General features: G+C 39.9%; 7 protein-coding genes across 7 annotated transcripts in view; 6 read left to right on the forward strand and 1 right to left on the reverse strand.

The window, feature by feature from the left end:
* Egfr (epidermal growth factor receptor) overlaps window positions 1–27,505 on the reverse strand; it is a 54,365-nt gene that overhangs the window by 23,849 nt on the left and 3,011 nt on the right. The window lies entirely within an intron of this gene.
* LOC108074631 (duodenase-1-like) lies at window positions 466–1,900 on the forward strand. The gene is made up of 4 exons (XM_017166746.3): window positions 466–773; window positions 836–884; window positions 943–1,103; window positions 1,162–1,900. The coding sequence occupies exons 1-4, from the start codon at window positions 545–547 to the stop codon at window positions 1,839–1,841; spliced, it is 1,119 nt and encodes a 372-aa protein (XP_017022235.3). The 5' UTR covers window positions 466–544; the 3' UTR covers window positions 1,842–1,900.
* Window positions 2,477–5,340, forward strand: LOC121502858 (transmembrane protease serine 9-like). Its single transcript, XM_070283852.1, has 9 exons — window positions 2,477–2,702; window positions 2,764–2,812; window positions 2,871–3,028; window positions 3,086–3,517; window positions 4,267–4,545; window positions 4,610–4,652; window positions 4,711–4,868; window positions 4,926–5,221; window positions 5,287–5,340. The coding sequence occupies exons 1-9, from the start codon at window positions 2,477–2,479 to the stop codon at window positions 5,338–5,340; spliced, it is 1,695 nt and encodes a 564-aa protein (XP_070139953.1).
* LOC138927985 (mast cell protease 1A-like) lies at window positions 6,142–7,404 on the forward strand. Its single transcript, XM_070283853.1, has 4 exons — window positions 6,142–6,367; window positions 6,432–6,474; window positions 6,533–6,693; window positions 6,749–7,404. Exons 1-4 carry the CDS (start codon window positions 6,142–6,144, stop codon window positions 7,402–7,404), a joined length of 1,086 nt encoding a protein of 361 aa, XP_070139954.1.
* LOC121502892 (phenoloxidase-activating enzyme 1-like) lies at window positions 9,240–10,254 on the forward strand. The gene is made up of 4 exons (XM_041776940.2): window positions 9,240–9,456; window positions 9,511–9,553; window positions 9,608–9,780; window positions 9,842–10,254. Exons 1-4 carry the CDS (start codon window positions 9,240–9,242, stop codon window positions 10,252–10,254), a joined length of 846 nt encoding a protein of 281 aa, XP_041632874.2.
* On the forward strand, window positions 10,634–11,732 carry LOC108074709 (serine protease grass-like). The gene is made up of 4 exons (XM_017166850.3): window positions 10,634–10,895; window positions 10,961–11,009; window positions 11,073–11,248; window positions 11,320–11,732. The coding sequence occupies exons 1-4, from the start codon at window positions 10,634–10,636 to the stop codon at window positions 11,730–11,732; spliced, it is 900 nt and encodes a 299-aa protein (XP_017022339.1).
* LOC108074711 (serine protease easter) lies at window positions 11,924–12,979 on the forward strand. The gene is made up of 4 exons (XM_070283855.1): window positions 11,924–12,128; window positions 12,186–12,231; window positions 12,327–12,505; window positions 12,576–12,979. Exons 1-4 carry the CDS (start codon window positions 11,927–11,929, stop codon window positions 12,977–12,979), a joined length of 831 nt encoding a protein of 276 aa, XP_070139956.1. The 5' UTR covers window positions 11,924–11,926.

A 27,505-nucleotide genomic window follows, 5' to 3' on the forward strand; every position in this document is an offset into this window, starting at 1 on the left:
TGACTATTTCAAGTTTCAACTCTGTGCATTACGATTTACTTCTGCTTTGGAAGGTGTTTTTCTTTTTTTTTTGTGGATAAAGCAAAGATTGGGAACTGAGAAATCTTTAAGCAATTATTAACTTAATAAATTGATAACCTACCACATTGCAGGACTACTCTGGGCAAGTTCCAATCTGGTCTTGGGAAATAATAAATCATCCCCTTGGGGTAAATCCATAACCAAATGCTAGCCCAAGTTCTAACCATTTCCTTTATAGACTTAGTCAAGCCAATTGGCATTATTAAAGCAGATTTTGAGACTTTAATGATAATCATGGTTGCTGTTCAAAGGTCAAGCCAATCTTAGATATTTTTCCAAATAAAAGAAATCCAATTTTAATAGCTTCAGAGAACTCTCGATTCTGAAAAATCACTGTGTATCTTAATAAATGTCAAAATTTATGGTTATATTTATATTCAATGACATAAATTCCCATAATTCCCATTTGAATCCCTATAAAAGCCCTTGTGTTGTCATCGCTTCACTTAGTCAAGCATTTAAGATGAAGATCATCGAAGTTCTTAGCATCCTGCTGTCCTGTGCGATCCTGGGATATGGAACAAACTCTGTTTCACTCCTTGAACCCAATTGCGGACCTTCGATTTCATCATCGAGGAGGGGAGCAACGATGAAAATAGTCGGAGGCGTGACAGCCGATAGATACGGAAATCCATGGATGGCATATATCAACAGCTCCTTGGGGGCGTGTGGCGGTTCCCTTATCACAAACCGTAAGTCAATCAAAAACTAAATTATATCACGAGACAAACTAATCAGTTCGGTTTATTTCCAGGCTTTGTGCTCAGTGCTGCTCATTGCATGAGTAATCCTCCAACTCCAACGTAAGTAATTTCAGCAAGGGAGCTCCTGGGCTAAGCTCAATTAATTGTACTTTTTTAGGACGGTTTACTTGGGCGAGTTTGATAGGTCTCGCAGGACTGCAAATGCCATTCAAATTCCCGCCGATAGACAAATACCTCATCCGCAGTATGCATATACCAAGGAAGACATCAAGAACGATATAGGCCTGTTTCGGCTAGCCAGGATAGTGCAATATACAGGTAATTAAACTTGGGACTTTATTAAGCCATACCGAATGAACTACCCCCTTCCTCGCAGACTTTATCAGGCCCATCTGTATACCAACCAACTTTAGTCCCTTGGCTCAGACTTCGCGTCTGACTGCCACTGGCTGGGGTAAAACGGGAGACGGAGTTCCGAGCAATGTGCTGATGACAACCACCTTGACGCAACACGATCGCGAGACTTGCTCCTCCAGCTACGACACCATCGTGGATACATCTCAGATTTGTGCCGGATCCCCGAGCTCCGATACTTGCGATGGAGATTCGGGAGGTCCCATCACAACCGTTTATCGCATCGACGGCAGAAATCGCGTCATTCAGCTCGGAATTGTCAGTTATGGAGATAGATCCTGCAAATCGGTGGGGGTCTATACAAATGTGTTTCACTATATGGCCTGGATCGGGACTACCATTCAACAGGGAGGAGATCAACACACACCAGCACCAACCCAAAGCCCGTCACATAATATTAATAATAATACTAGTTACCCTTCTCCTCCTCCTAGTTACCCACCTCCTTCTTCTGCTAGTTACCCCCCTACTTATTCTCCTAGTTACTCTCCGACTGCTTCTCCTACTTACACTAATTTCAATTATCCAACTTATCCAACTTATCCAACTTATCCAACTTATCCAACTTATCCAAATTATCAAACTTATCCAACTCATCCAACTTATCCTCCCGGTTACTATCCATATGTGATTTATGGTTAATTCAAAAATTTTTTAAATTTAAAATACCTGCATTGAATTGATTTAAATTAATTAAAATGTTCGCCATCTTTAAAAATAAATGTTTTGGTTTGGAGTGCATGTGTATATTTTCTACTAAATGATGCTAAAAGGCAAAGATTGGGAACTAAGAAATCGTTAAGCTCTTATTAAACATAATCCAATGATAAACTACCCCTTTGTAGGACTACTGTTACCCTGGGCAAGTTTAATGTTTTGCGGCCCAGTGTACATGCCATCCAAGTTGGTCTTGCTGAAATAATACGTCATCCAGCATTCAGCCGAGGAGAAAATCCCAAGAAAGATATGACTCCGTTTTCTTTCTAGCCCAAGTTCTATCCATTTCCCTTGTAGACTTAATCAAGTCAAGGCGGATTTTAAGATATTAATGTTCATCATGGCTGCCGTTCAAAGGTCAAGCCAATCTTAAATATTTTTCCAAATAAAAGAATTCCAATTTTAATAGCTTCAGAGAACTCTCGATTCTGAGAAATCACTGTGTATCTTAATAAATGTCAAAATTTATGGTTATATTAATATTCAATGACATTAATTCCCATTTGAATCCCTATAAAAGCCCTTGTGTTGCCATCGCTCTACTTAGTCAAGCATTCAATATGAAGATCATCGGAGTTCTTAGCATCCTGCTTTCCTGTGCGATCCTGGGATATGGAACAAACTCTGTTTCACTCCTTGAACCCAATTGCGGAATTTCGATTTCATCATCGCGTAATGGAACGCTCAGAATAATTGGAGGCAAAATAGCCGATATGTATGGAAATCCATGGATGGCATATATCAGCAGCTCCTTGGGGGCGTGTGGCGGCTCCCTTATTACAAACCGTAAGTCAATCTAAACTAAATTATATCCCGAGACAAACTAATCAGTTCGGTTTATTTCCAGGCTTTGTGCTCAGTGCTGCTCATTGCATCAGTGAACCTCCAGCTCCAACGTAAGTAATTTCAGCAAGGGAGCTCCTGGGCTAAGCTCAATTAATTATTCATTTGTAGGACGGTTTACTTGGGCCAGTTCGATATGTCTCGCAGCACTCCAAATGGCATTCAAGTTCCCGTTGATGCACAAATACGTCATCCGCACTACTCAAAACCAAAAGGATTCAAGAATGATATAGCCCTGTTTCGGCTGGCCAGGACAGTGCAATACACAGGTAGGTAAACATGTATTTAATAAGCCATACCGAATAAACTGACTCCCTTCTTCATAGACTTTATCAGGCCCATCTGTCTGCCAACCAACTTTAGTCCCTTGGATCAGACAACGCATCTGACTACCACTGGCTGGGGTAAAACGGAATACGGAGTTCCGAGCAGTGTACTGAAGACCACCACCTTGACGCAATATGATCGCTGGGCTTGCTCCTCCAGATACCACAGCAACGTGGATACATCTCAGATCTGTGCCGGATCCCCGAGCTCCAGTAGTTGCAACGGAGATTCGGGAGGTCCCATCACAACCGTTTATCCCATCAACGGCAGAAATCGCGTCATTCAACTGGGAACTGTCAGTTATGGAGATATATACTGCCAATCGCTGGGGGTCTATACGAATGTGATTCACTATATGGCCTGGATCGGGACTACCATTCAACAGGGAGGAGATCAACACACACCAGCACCAACCCAGAGCCCGTCACACAGTAATAATAATAATCCTAATTACCCTCTTCCTTCTCCTCCTAGTTTCCCTCTTCCTCCTCCTCCAAGTTACCCTATTCCCTATCCTCCTAATTACCGTCCCCCCTCTTACGGTATTCCCTATCCTCCCAATTACAATATTCCCAATGGCAATTATCCCAATTATAATTATCCAAATGGAATTTATGGTTAATTTAGAACAAACTGTAATCGAATATCTACAAATGAATTGATTTAAAATTATTTAAACTGTTTGCCATCTTTAAAAGTAGATGTTTTGATTTCGAGGGTCCGAAATCCGTTATAATACAAAACAAGGATTTTCTTGTGAATGTTTTATCTATATTGGGAACTGAGAAATCAAGAAGCAATCTTTAAACTTATTCGAATGACAATCTACCCGTTTGCAGGACTACTGTTACTCTGGAGGAGAAAATCCCAAGAATGATATGTAGCTGTGTCACGGCTGTCTAGGATGGTTTCCCTTTCGTGTAATCCATAACCAAATTCTAGCCTTAAGTTTAAACCAAATTCCTTGCAGACTTTATCAAGCCAATTTTTTTACTTTAATGATCATTCTGGTTGCCGTTCAAAGGTCAAGCCAATCTTAAATATTTTTCCAAAGAAACTAAATTCAATTTGAATGGCTTCAGCGGACTCTCGATTCTGAGAAATTATACAGTATCTTAATAACTGTCAAATTGATGATTATATTTATATTTAAAGACATTAATTTCCATTTTAATCCGAGGCCTCAAAACTTATAAAATCTATTGTGTTGCCATCGCTCTACTTAGTCAATCCTTCAATATGAAGATCATCGGAGTTCTCAGCATCCTGCTGTTCTGTGCGATCCTCGGATATGGAAAAAAATCTGTTTCATTTCTGGAACCCAATTGCGGACTTTCGATTTCATCGGGTAAGGCAACTGCCAGAATAGTCGGAGGCGAAATAGCCGATATGTATGGAAATCCATGGATGGCATATATCAGGCACGACAGCTGGTGTGGCGGTTCCCTTATCACAAACCGTAAGGCAATCAAAACTAAACTGTATCCCTAGGACACCAGCTAATTAACTTGGTCTTTTTCCAGGCTTTGTGCTCAGTGCTGCTCATTGCATCACTGGTTATCCAGCGTAAGTAATTTCAGCAAGGGAGCTCCTGGGTTAAGCTCAATTTATTATACTTTTGTAGGACGGTTTACTTGGGCCAATTCGATATGTCTCGCAGCACTCCAAATGGCATTCAAGTTCCCGTTGATGCACAAATACGTCATCCGCACTACTCAAAACCAAGAGGATACAAAAATGATATAGCCTTGTTTCAGCTGGCCAGGACAGTGCAATACACAGGTAGGTAAACATGTATTTAATAAGCCATACCGAATAAACTGACTCCCTTCTTCATAGACTTTATCAGGCCCATCTGTCTGCCAACCAACTTTAGTCCCTTGGATCAGACAACGCATCTGACTACCACTGGCTGGGGTAAAACGGAGAACGGAGTTCCGAGCAGTGTACTGAAGACCACCACCTTGACGCAATACGATCGCAGAGCTTGCTCCTCCAGGTACAACAGCAACGTGGATATATCTCAGATCTGTGCCGGATCCCCGAGCTCCAGTAGTTGCAACGGAGATTCGGGAGGTCCCATCACAACCGTTTATCCCATCAACGGCACAGATCGCGTCATTCAGCTGGGAATTGTCAGTTATGGAGATATATACTGCCGATCCCTGGGGGTCTATACGAATGTTATTCATTATATGAGCTGGATCACGAGTTACGTTCAGAATCCACCAGCACCAACTCAGAGGCCGAATAACAACAATCCGACACATAATTATCATAATAATAATAATTATTATTACACCTATCCTAATTATCCATATTACTATTATCCTAGAAACAATTATCCCAGTTACTATTATTCCCCTACGTACTATTATCCTAATGTTTACTATTATCCTGGAAGTTATACTCAAAATTATGGTTTCTATGGTTAATTTTTCTTTTAAATTAAATTCCAAACTGAAGAAACCCGTATTTTTATTATTTTTAAGGTACTGATCTCAATCTTAGTTTTAATCTTTGAAGTGAACTAACTAAATTCAAACGTTCAATGGGTTAGAAATAATAAAACCAAGGGTTTTCTTTTGAAGAAGAATGTTTTTTCTGTATAATGCTGAATCTTTAATATATATTTTTCCCAAAATTATGCTGATAATTCCAAGTTTCAACTCTGATTAAGAATTCAAGCAAACTATAAAGCCATTCTGGTTACTTGAAACTGCCATTTGAACTTCAGAACCTCAGGCAATTCTCATCCAAAATAAAAGAACAAGCATACTTTCCAGAACCATTTTGATATGTTTTTAATTTTCTGACCGAAGCACTGATTATTTCAAAATAAATAAAATGAATACTGTAACCTTAACAGCTCCAGTGAACTCTCGATTCTAAGAACTCATTGTTTCTTAATTAACGCCAGTCTGCGGTTATCAGTCTTCTATATATGTAAATACATCAATTACCATATCAATCCAAGACCCCAGGCTTATCATCGGAATGGAAGAATAATAAATGCTTTTGTGTCGCCATCGGATTAATTAGTCAGACAGTCAATATGAAAATCACTGGAGGTCTTACCATCGTCCTGCTATACTGTGCGATTTTGGGAAATGGCCAGAAATCAGTGTCATTTCTGGAGCCAAATTGCGGACTTACAAATTCAAGAGCGCGTACTTCAAGATACAGAATAATCGGAGGGGTAACAGCGGATATGTACGGACATCCATGGATGGCATTTATAAGAAGCAACGTCGATTGTGGTGGCTCCCTCATCTCAGACCGTAAGTCAAACTAAACTTAATTATATTCCAAGGAGACGAACTAATCAAGTTGGATTATTTCCAGGCTTTGTGCTTAGTGCAGCTCATTGCATGACTGGCCATCCAACGTAAGTAATTTTAACAAGGGAGATCTTGGGTTAAGCTTAATTAGTTATCCTTTCGTAGGACGGTTTACTTGGGTCAGTTCGATATGTCTCGCGGGACTGCAAATGCCATTCAAGTTCCCGTCGATCTACAAATACCTTATCCGCAGTATACAAATACCAAGAAAGACATCAAGAATGATATAGGCCTGTTTCGGCTGGCTAGAACAGTGCAGTATACAAGTAATACAACTTATTAATTTATTAAACCATAACGAATAAACTTCCTTCCTCATAGACTTTATCAGACCCATCTGTCTGCCAACCAACTACAATCCCTTGGCTCAAACTAGTCAACTGACTGCCACTGGCTGGGGTAAAACGGAACACGGAGTTGCGAGCAGTGTACTGAAGACCACCACCTTGACGCAACACAATCGCGGGACTTGCTCCTCTACGTTTAAGACCAATGTGGACATGTCCCAGATCTGTGCCGGAGCCTCCAACTCCGCTACGTGTAGCGGAGACTCGGGAGGTCCCATCACAGCCGCTTATGCCATTGCCGGCAGGAACCGAGTCATTCAGCTGGGAATCGTCAGTTACGGAGAGCAGTTCTGCCGAACGGTTGGGGTTTATACAAATGTAATGCACTATATAAGCTGGATCACGAATGTCGTTCGAAGGGCAGGATCAGCACCAGCACCAACTCAGAGGCCGAACCACAATGAACCGACACATACTAACAATAATAATAATAATAATATATATTATTATTATCCCACTCCCAATACACCTTATGACTATACTCCTAGGCAAGATTCTCCCATGTACTATTATCCTGATAGTAACTCTCCTACTTACTATTATCCCAATGGCAATGCTCCTGTTTACTATATGCCTAGTGGCAATTCTCCCGTTTACTATTATCCTGGAAATTATGTGGTTTATGGTTAATTTAGTTACTTGTAATAAAAACAAAAATTTTCCTTTCAAGAAATACATGCTTCCGAAAATCTAATTATACTTATTATAATTTAGGTATCCGTTCTACACTTCTAGAATTCCCAGCTTAAATTCCAGCGAGTTGGAAATTCATTCTGGCTATATATTACTATTACCATTAGTGCTAATCAGGGCCTGCATCCCCTTAATTTATAGAAAAAAATCCCGAATAAACCATTTTATGGATTTATATGTATAAATTTAACTACATTTCTTTAGAAATTCGCAGAATGAAACTGGTATAAAGCTTAAAGTTTGCCCTGCAGATAATTCATTTAAGAATTCAGTATGAAGATCTTCGGTTTCCTCGTCACCCTGCTCTCTTGTGCGATTCTGGGTAATGGACAACGTCCTCTGTCATTCCTGGAACCTAATTGTGGATCTAAGCATCTAAAATATAATCCCAGAATAATAAACGGTGAATCGACAAGTATCCTAGAACATCCGTGGATGGCGTTTGTTAGCAGCAAAACCGAATGTGACTCATCTAGTAAGTCTTTCGATAAAGATATTATTTAATGGAATATTTAACTAACTACTCTTGTTTTAGCAGGCTATGGAGACTTTTGCAGAAGCATGTGTGGAGGATCGCTTATAACAGCCAGTAAGTGTTGTTAGAATTTTACCTAAGATATTACATTATAAAGATTTATTCTCTATTAAGGCTTTGTATTGTCTGCTGCCCATTGCGATTTCAACCGATACACGTAAGTAGTTTCTTAGTCGAGATGTGTATAAGAATTAAGACAGATTTAATTTTTATATCAATTGAAAACTAGGTTTAATCGATTTTCCAACTAATGTTCCATCTATTTGTAGGACTATCAAATTGGGCGAGTTCAGCTGGAAACAATCCACAGCGAATGGCATTGAAATTCCCGCCGTTGAAAAAATTAATCATCCAGGATACGATCGTCATCCAAATCATCCCAAGAATGACATAGCCCTCTACAGACTAGCCAGAAGGGTTACCTATACAAGTAATCTTATGGATATCCTCTAACCAGTTCCCATGTTTTAACCATCTACCTTGCAGACTACATCCGGCCTGTCTGTCTGCCCACCAACTTCAATCCCTTGCCGCAAATCTCGTATCTAACTGCCACCGGTTGGGGTAACACGGAATACGGAACTCCGAGCGATGGGCTGAGAAAAGGCACTATTAAGCAAATCCATCGTTCGACTTGTTCCTTAGCATACGGAGTTAATGTGGACATGTCCCAGATTTGTGTCGGAGAGTCCAGCTCTGCTACGTGCAGCGGTGATTCGGGAGGCCCAATCACGGCCTTTTATCCCACCAAAAACAAACAAATCGTCATTCAGCTGGGAATCGTTAGTTACGGAGCGATATCATGCCGATCGTTTGGGGTCTATACGAATGTAATGCACTACATAGGCTGGATCATGAAAACCGTTCGACGGGGCGGATATCAGAACACAATAGCACCGAATCGGAGGCCAAATAAGAATCATCGCCAGACCACAAGAGCTCCCAATGGATGGACTGTTAAACCTCCTTACAATTATTACATTGATTGGACTTTCCTTATTCCGAAACGTATATTCAAGTTTCACTCATAGTTTAATAAAAAAAAAGATCTAGTTGATCTACTTTGAAACATTTTTCTTTGATTTTTTTTGAAGAGTAAAATGTGCTTTTAAAGCTAAGTTGTTTTGTGCTCATTTGCGATTAGGGATGAAACCCCGGGGTCAATCAGCTATGGTCTTATCTTCTGCGTTAACAATGGAAAGCTGTCCATGCTCTGCGATCTACTAACAGTCCCAAGATGAAGTTCCCGGAGCAAACACTACTGGCAGTGCTGGCCTGCTTATCGCTTTCGTACAGCCAGGAGGCAGGCGAATTTCTGGAGGAACCCTGTGGGCTACCTCCCCAGCGATATAAATTGGTTGGAGCCCGCATAGCCCTGATAGCCACCACTCCCTGGATGGCAATTATCATTGGTCCGGAGGGTTTTAGGTGCGGAGCCTCGCTGATCACCAGCCGTAAGTATTTCGATTTTCGATTTAAGGAAAACCCAGCTGACCTTCAACCCACAGGTTTCGTTCTGTCGGCCGCCCACTGCCTTGGTGGCGGACCACTGTGAGTAACTTTGATTTCCAAAGGTTATGATTCACTGATTCTCTAACGCCACAGCAAGGTGCGTTTGGGGGAGTATGATCGAGAGACAGAACGGGATTGCAGGCACTCACAGTGCATAGACCAGGCCCAGGAGTTCGAAGTGGATGCCACATTCATCCACCAGGGTTATGAACAGCAAAGGCATGATCTGGCTCTACTAAGGCTGGCCTTAAGGGTGCAGTACACAGGTTCAGTGATCTAGTTGGAAATGAAAAAGATATATATGAAGTATATATACCGATTTTGCAGCCAACATCTTTCCCATTTGCGTGCTCTTGAGGCCCTCGGTTCCGCATCTCGAAGATCACATTGTCAAATTCAGTGTCTACGGCTGGGGTAAGACGGAGTCTGGACAATCAAGTCGATTACTTCGAAAGACCACACTCTATAACCTGAACCGGACCTCTTGTGGAAGTCAGTATCCGGATGCGAATATCAATCGCGATCATATCTGTGGTCAACGCTTTGGTTCAAGCACTTGTAATGGTGACTCTGGCGGTCCTCTGGGTGCTAGGATAATATATAATCGCCAGGATATAATGGTCTTGTTTGGAATAGTAAGCTTTGGAGGAGAGCTCTGCGAGAATGCCACTGTCTTTACGAACGTTATGGCCCATTTGAATTGGATTCGTAACATTGTTCGCCTGGGAGGGACGTTCTAGAAGCTTAATAAAAACCACTGAATATGAGAATGGTTTTTATTGTTTGAGACATATATGCTGGGGATATGGTTTTCTCCTCTTATAGAGGAGATTCTGGAGGTCCTAATGATACAAGTATCTTGTTCTCTTATATTTTTGAAATTTATAAATATACTTTTTTTGTAGATACTTTTAAGTGAAAACAACTCAATGAAGCTCGTAAATCCCAAATATATATCAAAAATCAAAGCAAACAAAATATTGCAAAGTGCACAAAGTAAGTAAACAAAGACTTTATACCCGAATTCCAAGAATAAAATACTGATTACAGCCTTAAAAATATGCGTATTCAACGAGAGCTACTGATAAGCCACTCTCTTATTAAGGCACAGGCACTGCCATGCATAGCTCAGTTCAAGCTTCTCAACTTAAGCTGATGATAATGAAAGATGCAGCCGTGTTATTTGTTTGTCTGGCTCTTGCGATCCTTAGACCCGGAGTAGAAGCCGTATCACCACCGTATTTACTGGATCCGCAATGTGCCAAGGAAGTCCATGTACAAGTGGTTAATGGTCAAGATGCCAGCATACTCAATAATCCCTGGATGGCGCAAATAATCGAAGGGGGATCTTTTATTTGCGGAGGTTCTCTGATTAGCCCTCGTAAGTAATTTATTTAATCTTTATTTTTAAACCTTGGCAGCAGATAACCTAGTTTTTAATGGCAGGTTACGTACTGACGGCGGCCCATTGTCGTGGCAAAACCAACCAGGGATTGTATGTTTTCAATAAGTCTTAACTAGATCTTTTATATAGTATATACTTTTCATTTTTCTTTAGAAAAGTGCGCCTTGGAGACTACAATATAGGCACACAATTTGATTGCACGAATGAAGGTTGCATTCCCAGGCCCAAGGACTACGCGGTAGACCGAACGTTCGTCCACAGGTCCTTTGTGGAATACCACAATTATGATTTGGCTCTTTTGCGGTTAAACACTGCAGTGCCCTATGGAGGTAATTTTATTAAAATATTTATATTTTATTTATTTATTTATATATTTCTTAAATCATTTAATTGTTGATAGTTCACATCAGACCGGTCTGCCTGCTCATGGGAGGCAACTCCAACTGGCGTTGGAATCTCCTGCAGACCATTCCCAGCTTCAATGTCACCGGCTGGGGTCGTACGGCCACCACAAAAGTTAGTTTCCCCCTCCAGCAAGCCGAGTTGCAGCACTACGATAATAGTCATTGCATCCGAAGCTTCGGAAGGCAACTGGATCACACCCACATCTGTGCGGGTCAACCTTATAGCTTCACCTGCAACGGCGACTCTGGCGGACCCTTGACTGCTAAGGCACCAGCCGTGGCTGGTAATCATATTGTGCTTTTTGGCCTGGTTAGTTATGGCTTTAATCAATGCAATGGGCCCAGTGTCTTTACGAATGTCCTTCCCTACACCAATTGGATACTGTGGCACATAAACCGTTACCCATGAAAAATATAAGATTTTTTATGATGCAATATAAAATATATAATTACTGTATATTTCTGCGAAAATTTGCTTCATTCGCTTCAAAGAATGCAATAAAAAAAAAGCAATAAGCTCGCCTTAGCGCTGATAATATTTTCTCTCTCTTGGGGTTAGCACTTATGGATAGCTGTTAGTTTGTTCGCAAAGCTTCACTTGAAATGTTCTGGTTTCCGCTGATTGTGTGCTTCTTTTTGGGGCTGAAGCCTGGCATGTTGCAATTTCTGGAGTCCAATTGCGGTAGAATGGACTCCAGAGCCCTACAAAACACAAATAGTCTAGCCCATATACACGAGGGTCCCTGGATGGCATATTTGCATGCAGGCGGTAAATTTCATTGCGGCGGTTCGCTGATCAATCACCGTGAGTACTCTAAACTTTATAACATATCCTGCTGAAAGAAATAATCGATTTTTATAGGATATGTACTGACTGCCTACCATTGCATACAGCACGGTGAGACCCTGTAAGTAGTTGATGACTTTAAATAAATAAGAGATTAACTGTGATAAGATATTCGATAAATTAGAATTAACTGAAATTAATTGAATCCTTTGACAGGAGCGTGCGTTTGGGCGAGTACAACACTGCCACATACAACGACTGCAACGGTAATGACTGCATTCCGCCCTACGAGGAGTTCCAAATAGATAAAGCTATTCGGAATAAGGACTATACAAGGAACAATCGCTTTCACGATATTGCCTTGATTCGACTATCGCGATGGGTGGAGTATAAAGGTAAATTAGGGATGCAAAAAACCTTTAAAAACTATATATAAATATAATAATCATAAATTCTCGCATGCAGCCCACATCAAGCCCATATGCCTGATCACAGACAAGAGTCTGCATTCGTATATCGAGAGCATGCAGGATTTTAAGGCCACTGGTTGGGGTAGCAGAACCAGAGGATCACCCAGTCGCACCCTGAAGTCCATTCCAATCCACCGCCTGGATCGTAGCGAGTGCCGTAACAGATACATGGTGGAATGCGGTAGCGGTCAGATCTGTGTAGACCATGAGCCGGGCGTGGCTTGCGGCGGTGACTCCGGCGGACCCATGGGACACATGGTGCGTTTAGGAGATCAAACGGTTTACGTTCAAGTGGGCATCGTGAGCTATGGCAACCCGGAGTGCCGCAGTCCCAGTGTCTTTACGGATGTCATGAACCATATAGATTGGATACAAATGGTCATCCGGAGGTTCCCTTAGTAGAGATTTTGCTCTTTTTAAGGCATTAAGAAATGCCAAAATAAATAAATAAAGTAAGCTGTTTCAAAACTTATTTTTTATGATATTTTTTTTTTACAATATTTGTTATATATAATTTATAAAATAACGAAAAAGTATCCACATTAGGCGAAGTTGCTCCATCTGTGGTAAATAGTGAGAAACTGCTAATGAAAAGCGCCATCTAGGCGGAAAATACTGGAGACCTACGTTTAGTGCATACACCAACCCATTGAGGTGAAGGTGAATTGAGGAGGATTGTAACTTGAATAAGCAACTAGTAGAGTTTTGAACCGCATATTTTAGTACAGCAGTTTTAATTTAAAATTAAAAGTGTAAAAAAATAATTAAAACGAAGAAAATAAATATTAAAAAATATGATAAATATAAAAAAAACATAAAATTATATAGGATGAATAAAACGTAATATTAACTCGTAAAAGTGTGCTTAATATTTATATTTATTATTTTTTTGTATAATTTTTTAACTTTTGAACAAAAGAAAAATCTTAAAACATGAAATAACACAAATGGTTTGACCCACTTAATGCCTTTTTTTCGAAACACGGGCTGAACTTCGATTAGCGTTCGATTTATCAGCATTATTCATGCTGTCAGTACAAAGGTTTTAATTTCACAAAACAAATGAATGCAAAATCGCAAGGGGCTGGCATGCAAATCACGCAGCCCAATGCCTGGCTGCTTTTTTTATTTTAAGGACAATATTTCCAACATAATATAATATAATATATAATATAATCTTTCATGCTGCTTTCCGCCCCCAAAAAGAGCAATAAAGGCAATACATCGATGCATTATCTTATAGATTGTTCAAGCCTGTTGATAATGTTGCCGCTCTGCCGCTGCCATTGCCTTCTGAGCCCCTGCGTTGGCGCATGCGCAGTGCGCACTCACATGGATCGACCAAGTCGGGATCAAGCAGGGTAGAGCGAGGAGATCGCAAAAGAACACCCGATGTGGGCAACCAGGCGTTAAGTTTTTCCAACTTCGCTTTTTTGGTCTGTGCTTTGTTTTGCTTTTTGTTTTGTTTTTTTTTGCTTTTAAGTTCAACTCTGGTTTGCGGGGGTGTGGGTGAGGGCCAGCGGCAGCGGCATCTCTTACTCCCTTTTGTCGGGGGCAATGGGCATGCGTGTCGGTGTCGCCACCACCGAAATAAGGGCTAAAAGGGGTGACTGTGCAGTGAGCCTTTTGTCCAATATTGCCGAGTGCAACAATTGGCTGCCAGCTGGGTATCTGTTGCACACACAACACACAGAGAGAAAAAAAACTAGTAAACCTATTTTGGGTTTTTTTTTTTTGGGAAATATAAAAATGTATACAAAGGACCTAAGACTTCAAGGGATGCTTGATTTAAGAGATCAGGAGGAAATACTAGTCATCTAAGTTAAACTAAGGGAATTCTCATATAAATAATTTAAGCAACATCAAGTACTCCCTCTAAAAAATCCAAAAAATATTCCACCCATTTTTTCTCACCGTGCAAATACTCGCACACTCGGCGGTTCTTGCCATAAAACCCCTCATGCATGACGTTGGTTATATCCCCCGGATTCGTCGCCACGACAACGGCAACGAGGGGGAACTGAGAGGGGGCTTTTATTTATTTTTTTAGCCGGGCCAAAACAATTGTGCCACGCTGCGACTGCGCTGCAAGCGTTCCGCTGACTGCGCTGCTGCAGCCTCAGCCGCCGGCGTTGCAGTTTAAAGTTGAATGCTGCATTTGATTACGATATGGCGTAGATTGCCACAGCGGCCTTAATGAATTTCCAATTGTTTGGCATTTTATTCTCGTTTGTTTAGCGTTTTGTTTTTTTTTTTTCTGTATTTTTTGGGAAACTCATTCAATTGATTTAAGCTAAACTTCGTCACGAGCTCAGCTGCCTAATTGCTTTACAAACCTTTAATTGTCGAATCACGAACGTATTTATGTGTAGATATGTACATAGAGAACCCAGATTGGACATCTGCGGCAGACTCACCTGCAAATGAAAAGGAAAAATAAATGTTAGAGTTAAGAGAAGCTTTGTGGTTTAAATAAGAAAAGTTCAAGGCAAGAACTTGGCTTGATTAAAAATTAAAATACATTTTATAAAATTTTAATTGATGAAAACCCAACTAGTACTTACTTTCTTTAGGTTTATAACTAATTTTAAAAATTCCCAAACAAACTTTTAACCTTTCCAGAGGCGTTACAAGGGGAGTGTTCGATTGATACCCACGCCAATTGCAAAAACGCTGGCAAACGTTGCTGTTGCCATTGCCTCGTCTCTTGTCTCTTGTTTGTTGCTGGTTTCTGGTTGACTGTTGGCTGTGTTTGCTGATTGCTTTCCCAGTCAGTACTTGCAACACTTTCGCTTCCCAGCGAGTTTCCGCAACCCAACGCTCCGTTTCCCCCCTGCTTGCCCCACTCCTGTTTTCAATTCACACGCTGAAAAAGTTCTCACGACACTGAAACAAACTCGGCAAAGCCCAGCCAAAGCAGCAGCAACAGATCGCGTCAGATGAGATGCCGCCAGATGAGATGATCTCCACATGCGGCACTCCCCCCCTCTCTCACTCACTTTTTTTTTGCAAGAATTTTAAATGCATTTACCCCAAAACACAGTTGCACATTGCCAATGTCAGAAGCACAGAAATATAAAAAAAAAGAAGGCAAGGGAAATCGCTTTGCTTTTTAGCTTGACATATGGAAGATCCCAATCCCTAGATTCCAGATGCCAATTGTGGGTTAGCAGCGCTTCGGTCTTGGTAATTTGTGCCAATTTTTATTCATACAAATAACAGATAGAGATGTATAGATACAAATAAAGATACATCTGTAGATACAGATACGTTTAGTGAGCCAAAGGTCAATGCCATACTTTGGGGCGGCCGAGTCAAATGAATTTCAAAAGCGAAACGAGATCGGTGAATAATTCCAGAACAATATGAGAATTCGTTACCCCTGAAGTGAATCATAGCAATTGAAATTTCATAACTTCTCGGAAATCCAGTAAGGAAAGGCGATAAAAACAAAACTTTTCTCTGCAGGTCGGATGAGGTAAGAATTATGGCAGTAAAGCTAGAGATTATATTTAGAGAAAAAGTAGGAGCGGACTTTAAACTCTTTTTTAAGGTGAGACTTTTCATCCAAAGTCTCTTTGACTTGTTTAATTTCTCAGACTTTCAGCTTGAGGCAGCTCTTTTAAGACCCTTTATTTAAAAGTTATTATTTGTAATATTTTTATTATTTTTCTTATCTAAAAGTTTTTTATTTTTTGATTTCTTAGTTGTAAACTTAAAATAGAAAACTAAATATGTTTTTTTAAATCCCACAGAGCTTCTTTTAAGACCTTTTAATTTTTTTAGGAATTTACTTGTATAAATAATTATAAAAAAATACAAAAACCTCCCATAATTTTCTCTCAAACAATCTTCAGCTTTTTATTCGAAACATTCACATTAGCCTTATCGCCAACTCACTGTTTTCTGGTCCCAAGCTAAACGCTTTTCCAATTCTTAATTCCCCAATTCCCACAATTTCAGCATCCGCTCCTTGGATCTCAACCTCAGTCTCTCAGTTTCGTATGCAAATGTGCCCACCTGATGGCAGCAACAAAAGGTTGACCCACAATGAACTCGAAACTTCAGAATGGAAAGCAATCTTCTCACATTATAAATCATCGTGGACCGATTTTAAATCTTTGGGGGAAGTCAAAGGGGCCGAATGTTAATTAAGTGCTAACTGCAGATTCTCCAAATCGTGGCTTCGCATCATTTGATGGGCCATAAAAAGATGTGAAAATAAATACAACATGTGAAATTTGTAGGCGGATGTTGGACGAACAAATTCATATTTTGCCTAGAGAGAGAGAGCTATGTGGCGTATACGTAATAGGATCAGGATCACCTTGGGTGGCCCGCAGCATTATCTTCAATGCTCCCTATTCCCGACCAAAGTCCAACTCCTAGCCTTATCATGCCATGACGACGGCCTGATGCCCTGTACTATCTATGGACCGTGTCAAGTGTTATCGTCGCAGGCGTACAAAATTCAATAATAATCATCATCATTACACTCGCTGCTCTCTGTTTATGCCATGGTGTCCGAACCCGAAACCCAAGCCTGGTCCGAGCTGAGCCAGCGGAATTTCAGTCGAGTAAAAATAATAAATAAAATAGGAATAAAAAACAAATAATAGCCGGACTACAACCAACCGACAACGCTGGCGACAACAAGCGTGCTTGATTCCAATGAAAAAACCAAACAAAAAATTAATATAAAACACACACACACAGCAGCGGCCACAAAAATAATTGAAAAACAAATGGGAAAAAGGGCGCGAGAGACGAGGCAGAAATAAAGTTGAAATAAAATATGAAATGTTGGCAATTAATGAACGGAAAAACAGGGAGAGGGAAGGGGAGGTTGGGGTAAAAAAAAACTGAGCTTGCGACATGACCGATATGAGACGCCTCTGACTCCGACTCAGACTCTCAGTCCGACTCCAACTGGGTGACCACTGGGCTTGGGCATGGCTGAGCGACTTCTCTACTGACTGCAGAGGCTCGAGGTTCTATGCACTTGGAGAAATGTATTAAATAGTATAGCTAGATTTCGGTATTTCTAATTATTTATTATATTTTTATATTACAAATACAAATGTATAATAAATTCATGTAAAAATCATTCTTTTATCAAAAAATTCAATGAGTTAAATTGAATTGGGTATTTATTATATATTTTATCACACTTAATTCCTCGAAAATCTGTCACGTTTTGAATTACAACAAAATACATTCAACTTTAAGTCTGAGTTATTTTTCATTACGAAACATAAACTCATGGAATTTCAGGAGCTCATCAGAAAATAAGTTTATACCATTTTTTTTAAACAGTGAATCATGCAAAAAGTCTTCAAAATATTCCCCAGTGCATATAGAGCTGGGGGATATCAATCAAACCATGAGCGGATCGTTAACTCCGCGGACTCAACTCGTGGCAGCTGGCTTCAAAGGAGGAGGAGGAGTTGGAGCAGAAGAGTTGGAGTTGGATGAGTTGGATGCGATGCAGATGCCCGATTGCGGCATGGCAACTCAAGTTGGCAAACAAGGAGATACTCTCATGTATAGTAGGATCCCGGCTCCTGGTTGCTTTAATTAAAGCGAAGACAAAGGGTAAACACTGAGCCAAGAATGGACTGTGCGAGTTTCCAGAGCCCAGTTTTGGTCAGTAGGATGCCATGCCACTTGGCAATTGATCACAATTATGTCGCTGCAGCAGCGCCATATTCGTCCAAGTCCGAGTGGCCCCCGCCTTATTGGGCATCTTGGAAAATTCACATCATTTCCACACACACACACAGCTAACAATTCGGTCAAAGAGTGCAAAAAGCAAAGAGCCAGCCTGCAATTGGTGAAAGTTTCCAGGCCAGGCATAGATTCTGTTTTTATGTGGCAAACAAAAGCAGCAACGAGAGGATGAGGTGAAAAAAATGAAATAAAGTAAAGCATTAATTACTTCCGGAGCCCAAGACGAAGCTGCGAACAGCGATCGAGGAGCCGGTTTATATATTTTTTTGGGGCTCAAACCAAGCCCTGAAAAAAGGTCTCTCTCTGCCTCTGTCAGCGGGTGTTCATCAAAATTCAATTCAGCACCGACTTTGGCCCGATCTTTGGGTGCTTAACACAGTTTGTTAATCAGTTTTTTCAGACATTATTTCTTACTCTTTTTTTGCCACATAATGTGAAAATGAATGCCTCGGCCATTGCCAGCATACTCTGTATATATACAAATGAGTATTACTATATAAGCACAATGGCGTCGGGTTCTGATTCCTCCGACTGCTGCTGACTTTTCGAAAAATATATTCCAAACGTGCTGAGCCTGACAAAAACAGTTCAAGTATTGAAAATGTTCTGGTCTTGCGAGAGAGAGGGGCCTTTTCTGGGTTATGATGAAGTGCCTACATGTGTACGACGATGTTGTCGTCGAGGTGATTTTTAAAGCTGCAATCAGCACAAGTCAACAACTGAGGTCGCCAGAGGTGAACGGCGGGGAGATACGAGTTGCCGTTGCCCCTCAAGATAGTTCAGTTTTTAGTTCGGCTTTACCCCAATGCTGGGTAATGGTAGGTAGATCGAATGCATTGGCTCGGCTCGGTATAAGACTTGGCATCCAAATCTTCGGAGAACACGTTGTCGTTGTTGCTACGTGATCGCCATGACAATATCTCAATTGTATTTTTATTGAGTAAAGTATTGGCTGGCTGATGGCGCATAGGCTGAATATACTCACATTTCTTATAAGTGAAGACAAATCAGCTTCTTTTTAGTTAGTTTTGGTTGGTTTTAGGGATTTATAAGGGAACTTTATAGGGTTTATATTTTTTAAATATTTTTATAGCTTGATTTTAATAAGTAATGGTATTTTCTAACATTTCACTAAAATTTGCACATGTAATTTAACAATTTGTAATATTAAGATTTGGTTTTCATAGGAAAAGAAGGACAACAAGAAAGGAAGCTAACTTCGGCACGCCGAAGTTTGTATACCCTTGCAGATTGGTTTCGATGTTTATATTATAGATTTAAATGCTGAAAACACTCACAAAACAGAGTTTCATTACATTTTACCTATACTTATTATGTTTACAGTTTGACAGTTACAGTTTTACATTCCCAGTTTTACATTTTCTCTACATCTACCGATCGGTTTATATGGCAGCTATATGATATAGTTGTCCGATTTTTATGAAATTTATACCATAATTCTAGAATAATAAAAAAATATTATATCTCAGAGTAGATAAACATACGTTGAAAAACAACGAAACTATAATTTTTTTTCCTATTTATTTCTCGACCGTTCCTATGGCAGCTATATCATATAGTCGTCCGATTTTGATAAAATTTTTACCAAAATTCTGAAATAATATAGAATGGCCATATCTAAAAAATGGTGCAAAAATGTTGAAAAACAGCAAAGTTATAAATTTTTTTCTAGAAATATATCGAACATTTGTATGGCAGCTATATGATATAGTCGTCCGATCCGGCCCGTTCCGACATATATAGCAGTGAGAGCATATAGAAGACTATATGCAAAGTTTCATTCAGATAGCTTTAAAACTGAGGGACTAGTTTGCGTAGAAACGGACAGACGGACGGACGGACGGACGGACGGACGGACGGACAGACGGACAGACGGACAGACGGACAGACGGACATGGCTAGATCGACTCGGCTGTTGATACTGATCAAGAATATATATACTTTATAGGGTCGGAAAGGTCTCCTTCACTGCGTTGCAAACTTCTGACTGAAATTATAATACCCTGCAAGGGTATAAAAAACATAAAAAAGATTATTAAAATAATCACAGAAACCACTGGGTATTTTTAAATCATTAAAAAATGTGTTTAAAAGTATGCAATGAATTTTTGAATGAATTTTTGGCACCAAGTGCAGTTCAAATTTGTCTTTTTTATACAGTAAAATTATTATAACATAGTTTTTTACCTTTTTAAAAGGTTCTAAAAACCCCAAAGAAACCCTATATATTTTATTTTGGGAAAACTGATAAATTCATTATACTTTTATCACTTAAAGCAGCAACATATAAATAGAATTACTTTGTAATAATATAAATACAATTACAAATCTCTAAATTAAGTCAAAAACTATAATAATTATTTATTCCTTTCAACTTTCTACACCATAAAAATCTTTGTAGCCACATTGTAAGCTCAAATTGATCATTTAATTTTCATGAATCCCCTGCGACATCACTATGGTTCGTGCGTACATGTTCATTACCGATCCAATACGGGTATATATAGTAAATTCATATGTTGATGCAGCCACTCCCTTGGCGTTTGGACTTTGTGCAATTGCCAATGTTTGTTATTGGATTCATGTTCACCGTTCAGTGTTCAGTTTTGTGACAACCAAAGAGTGGCTTTCGATTCTACATATATACATTTCTTGGGCTGGGAGTGTCGTCATAATCTGACACACTAATCGCTTTTCCAAGACCCCGGACCAGACGAGACTCATTTGAATATATCTTTTGAAATGTCACCGAGACAAGAGGGGGGATGAGGGAGTTCAACTTGGCCATTGAGGAGATGGAGATCCCATCATTTCTCACATGCTTGGGAGACAAAACAAAGAAAGACCCTACCGACCCCTTAACCCTGCTTATCTAAACGGAGAACGGCATTTTGGAAAATTGAAAATGCAGTTTTCATATATGAATGGAGTTGTCTGTCTCTTTCTTTGCTTGCTCAGTCTCTATCTCTTTCTTCTTAAATATTTCTCAAGTGTTTCTTCATTTCATATGCAAGCGGGGTTTGGCTTTTGGACATGTAGCAATCTCTGCACGGAAAAAAAAATGGTTATATGGATTGGTAATGATGGTATTTTGTTAAGGAACTTTAGTGGCCATGATGAGCACTTTAAAGGTAGTATTAAAAATACAAAAGAAGAAGATAATAGTTGGGTTGTTTTAAGAAAAGGAATGTGGTTAATAATAAATCTAAAACAAAGAAACTTTGTTGCTATGTTTAAGATTCCTTAGAAGATACTTATTATTTACTACTGAAATATTTAAAATATTTATCTTCATATTAGAAAAATTCAAGATAAACCACTTGACCTTTAGATTATTCTACCTTAATGATTAGAATTAGTTCCCTAATGTTTTTTATCTTTAATTGCTACAAAATCTTCTTTTCTTTCGGTGCTTATCTTTTGGGTGCCTAGGGTTTCAAGTGAATTCGGGAAAAACTACTGATGTGGCCCCACTCCAGCCGCCAAAGAGGCAGGCATGCGAGTGCAAGTGCCTAAGATAGGATAGCCATTAACCCCTGAGTGCGCCTCTATTAACCCCCGCGACACAAGACAGCCGCTGGCAGCTTGCCGCTTGCAGCATCATCATCAACCTCAAATTACTTCCGCTGCAACATTCTGGCAATTACTGGCCACATGTGTGTGTGGTGTGTATAAGCCCGGTTGTGTGCAATCTATGCGGCCAATCTGATGATGGCTAAAAACAGGTACTGGAGGTACTCTCCATAAAGAGAGTAAGAGAGAGGCACTGGGCCCAGCCTGTCGCTGTTCCATCAACGTAATTAGCGCGCCGTCAACAAGAGCGGAAATTCCAGGCAGGAAAATCGCCTCGGATGCGGAGCATAACGATTTTCCTTAGTGATTTTTCCATACACACACAACACAACACACATCAATTATGGCCAGGCAATCCTGTGCGGCGACACTAACAGAAAAAAAAATAACAAAACAAAAAAACCAGTTGATCGACACCGGATGGCCAGCGCCGGATGGGGCGGTCTATTGGGCGGATTGGTACTGGAAACTGGGAGCATAGAGAGGTCTGGCCAATGGCCAGTGGACATTCTGAAAGTTTTGTCATCACTTTGGCCAGGAAGTGGGAACCGGCTCCATAGATGCTAAGTCTTGGTGCGAGTGGGGAGAACTTGGAGATGTGGCGAGATGTGAAAACCCGTTGGGACATAAATCATTTTTGGGCCAGGTCGGGTTTCCGTTGCTGCTTGCCCTTCTTTAAGCCCAGAACAAAAAGAAGAGTCAGTTCATTGTGAAATATTATTAATGATTTAAGGTAAAAGGGGGCACTGTCTTTTTAGTATTAGTTATCTTTCTTTTAAAATCAATTTAGTGACAGAAAAGGGGGTTTTTGTAGAGGAAATTGGAGGGTTTTTTGGGGTGCTAGGAAATGTTTCTAAATTACTTTTATTACCATAATTTTTGGATAGAATATTAAAATATTTAAAAGCATCAATTAATATTAAAAGATCCTTTTAGATATATAAGTTCTATATCAAAAAAAGGTCAATCTATTCGGGTCTTAAGAACCCATCTTTTAGCAGACCTAAATATACATTTTTAAATAGGAAAAGCACCCTCTAAATCTCTTTGAATTAAGCCTCTTTTAATAACCATAAACTTTAGCTAATTACTGCCCTTGGTTATGCTCTTTTTCAGAGTGTACTTCCCCCTTGGGCATTCCAGGGAACTGATCCCAACCCAACCCAACCCAAGCCTCGCCAAGTGCATCGAAAGCGGCAAACATTTTGGCGCAGCTGTTAATCCCAATTAACCGCAATTAATATTATACAATTTTTATGGAAAGCCAAGCCGATCGTTAAAGGGGGAAAAGAAGTGCAGAAGAGAGAGGCCGCCCCGGGCCCTAGCAAAAGTCAACTTCTCCCCTAACCCGACCCACATTTAGCGCTCTGCTAAACCTTTATTTTTCGGCTTGAAGTCGATCTCGATGTGCGTGAGATATATATATGTATAGTATATATGGTTGGTTCCCATTCCAAGTCCAGCATCAGTGGCGACCCCGATGCTGGCCACCCCTCGCGGCACCCGCCGCCTGCTGCCCGAATGTTGCCACTTTAATTGTTTTTAATTAACGCAAACGCTTTCGACTTCGGCTCGGCATAAACATTCCAATTTTTTCCCAATGCTTGCTGCTTCTTCAGAGCGATCCCGGCTCTCGGTTTTCTCTGATATGAAAAACTTTCGTCATCGTTGATGCTTTGACTTTAATATTTCTCGGCTGGCAACGCAGGCTGATACTTCTTCAACATTTTCTATTGAATTTGAAATGATTTTGAAAAGGCAAGTGGGGTGCGGTCGTTCCCTCACAAGATCGAGTATATATTAATACAGAAAAAAAAATAGGGAAGAAAACTAACTACAAATTTATAGAATTATAAATGAAGGGTAAGAAAATCTTATAATAAATATCACAAATTAATGAAATTATTTTAAACCCCATGAGTCAAGTTCTTATCAAAGCGATAAGATAAATATCTAAAAGATAAGACATCATATTTGAAATATATATAACTTTTTTTTTCAGTGAACAACTAGCTACACCCATTGAGATATATTGAGAGACATGCTGGGACAGCGGGCACTTCTTGAGATCTCGCTGAGTGATGCATGCGGCGCTTCATAAAAACTGTCAATGATTCACATACGTCCGCCAATGACCCCGCGGCCATCAAGGGGTTAACTCTCGCTCTCTGATGGCTAACAAAAACAACAGTAAAAATAACAAAAAAAATACAGAACGAAACTGAATAAAGAATAGGCACGAGGGGTGTGTCTCTCTACCTTTTCTTGGCCCCTGTAATTATGCAAGATCACTGTCAACGCCGTTGACCTTACATTCGTGCCGCGGACTGTGCTGAAATCCCAACTTATTATGCTCTTTGGCGTTTTCCGGCCCAAGACCAAAGCCAAACAAACAACAGCTCGTCCGGCTTGGATTTATTGGAAGGAGCTCCCCCAAAAATAACTACAAAAAAAATAACACAAAAAATAAAGATATATATAAGGAGAACCGATCGAGGAGCAAACTACAGCTTTGTGGTAATCCGATGCCAAGTCTCGGCTTACACAAAAGTGACATATGGTGCAGAGGAGAGCTCCAAGCCAATTCCCCTTCAGCACCACCCACACACACTCCCTCTCTCTCTCGCTCTCTGATGTGGCAAGTGCCCCCTTCACTAATTGCAGTATCTTTGTATCTCTCAGGCTGTTTATCTCTTGATCCAACCACACACAATGTGGCAGAAGGGTAAGGGATCGTATACCATCCTCAAAACTCATCTCGAGGCATCTCCAACCACAACAGCTGCCAGCGGCTGTGCAATCTGCTTCTTTCTTATTTTTGGCCAAGTCATAAACAAAACAGAGCCAAGGCAAAGGACAGCTAAGAGTAAGGGGGAGTCTACCCTATGATAATAAAGAAATGAAACACAAATTGGGGATATAGAAGTGGGAGATACCCTGGTAGGGGTAAATATAACCAAGAATAATTATTTGTGTTGGAAAATAAGAGTTTAATTAATCTCGAATCGAAGAGTAACTTATTTTTTAGGCCCCAAAAATTTCAAAATTGATCTATCACCTATATACCCCTCCCCATCTATATAATTTATGGTACTAATATACGAGGACGCATGCGTCATGGGCAACCCAGCCAGCCAACAAATGGGGCAGGCTGGCGCTGGCGTTGATTGGGCCAACACTTAACCTCCGTGGCCGAGCGAACGCCACACGAGATGCGATGCAGAGCCGAAGTTCCACGGAAACCGAGGCGGATTTCTCTCTAAATGGCGAAGAACGCTCCCCATTGGCGGCAGCCCCTAAAAGAGGGAGATGGGGGGGATTCCACATGCAAATGAGGCAAACAAATGTGCACAAATGTTCAACAAATCAAACAAAACTGAAAACGAAACAAAGCAAAGCCAAGGAAAAGAACGGCAAACAATAAATAAATTTTAAACAATCAGCCCCAGGTCTGGCTCGCATTGTGCTGTCAGATTTTATTTCAATTTTCTCACCCGAAAAACTTGCCTGCAGTTGCATACAGCCACATCGGGAAATGGTATGGAAATGGAAAACTTGTGGAGCGATGGGAAACATTTTGGACACAGGAAATTGATTATTATTTATGATTACAAGGCCCTCTTTGGCCCCCACTCTCTCAGAATACGTGAGAATCTGTGTACTGAGAGTTCCCCCGAAAATAAAACAAAGGGCAGAAAATGTATCTCAAAGATACAGTAACAGTAGCATGCTCGAGAGATACAATGGGAAATAAGAACGTCGCCGAACCCCGGGCCAGAACTCTGCAACTCTCGAAAAAGAACTGCTGGTGGCTCTCGAGTGGGCTCTCTGTTCGTAATTAAAGACATGCGGCAGGCGCATACAGCACTCAAGTGGTTTTCCATCCATGGCGCACACATTTTCCAGCTAAAAGGACATGGGAACTTTCCTGCATATGTGTATGATGCGGATGCATCATGAAATATGTCAGGTCCTTATGTCCTTTATGAAATCCGATACTTTCTCCCGAGCGAGGAGAAAGCAAAGTACGAACCTGAGACGTGGGCGAGTCGAGCAAGGCTCTTTACCTGCCAGCCAGTCAGCCGGTTCCTATACGACTCTGTCTGAGATATATTATGTTTTTTTAAGGCCCTGCAGACGACACTCGACTTGGCTGGGCCCCGACAATGGAAATGTCGCGATCCTGGACTGTCCACTTAGCCGGTTCCTGTTTCGCTGGAAGGACCCTTAAGAGTCCTCCGCCTACTGCTCTTTTTTTCGAGAGTTCCTGGAGAAAATCCCTATTGCAATGACGCCGTCTTGAAGTTATAATCTCTGTTAAGTCTTAGCATTTTCTAAAACTATTTTAAAACTTTTAGGTAATATATTTAATATATTTTTTTAAATAACAAAATAACCTCATAAAACCCTAAATTTAACTAAGGTATTTCCTGTTTTGCTACATCTACCTCTCTTTTCCGAATACCTCTTACCTTTTCGTTGGTTTTCCATTATAATCTCAGCTGTGCCCGGTTAGTAATTATTTTTTTTTATTACTATTCTGCCTTCTTATCAACGCGATAAGCAGTGTACAGGTGAGTCAACCAAATGCAAAAGGTGTTTTGTGCACTTCCAAAAATATACTTTCAATATCACCAAGCTGAAACCGGCTTCAATTCGGGGAAGTAATGGCAATTATCAATTTAAAGTGAACCACTCTGCTGGCCATGTTCATTGATCGGTATCGCGGCCATAATATGTTCAAGTTTACAGTCCCAAATGAATCTTACAGGATCATTATTTATGTTAATATATCGCCAGTTACATTTAGCATTGCACAATTCCCACAGGACTGTGAACCAGTCAAGAAATTGTAGTATTCCCAAGACCGAAGGTGGCCATACTCTAGGCCAGTCAGGTTGACTTGACAATAAATACTATCAGCAATGGTTATAAAAAAGTGAATCATAAAAGCAAAAGAAGATTGTTAAACCAAAAATTGCATTGGACTTGTGAAAATGAGCAAAGGTTAAGCTTTAAAAAAGTGGTTTTGGGTTTAATATAATTTTTAATTGGTAATAAAAATACAAAAGTTGACCTAGGAAACAAATTTTAATAAAGCTCGAAGGATGAACTAGGGTTTGAATGTGGTTTTATAGCTATAAATTTATGAATAATAAACTATTTACAATAACTATTAATTCATATTTTAATTGTAATGGCTATAAACTTGTTTTATTTTACTATTATTTGAATTATTTATTTTAGATTTAATTAATTTGAAGCAGCTTTAAATATGATGAATCCATCCATTTCAATTTTCAATTTTTAAATACCTATTAATGTATTTTTTTTATACTATTATAAGAATGATTTGTAATTATATTTATTTAAAAGCAAATTTACGAATTTTAAGTACCTCAAAAATATTTTACAGAATATATTTAAGCCTGAACAAATTTTTACTGATAAAGTCTTTGTTTTTGAAGTCCCATAAAATCACCCTACAAAATCCAAATATTCTCATTTTTTTTAATATTTTTTCTTTCTAGTTTTAGCCATGAAAATTCGTGGTAATCAAACCTTTGAACCCCGTTAATATACCCATTAAGGAGGGCAGTT

The sequence above is a fragment of the Drosophila kikkawai genome, chromosome 2R (assembly GCF_030179895.1).
Source record: "Drosophila kikkawai strain 14028-0561.14 chromosome 2R, DkikHiC1v2, whole genome shotgun sequence".
Taxonomy (NCBI): domain Eukaryota; kingdom Metazoa; phylum Arthropoda; class Insecta; order Diptera; family Drosophilidae; genus Drosophila; species Drosophila kikkawai.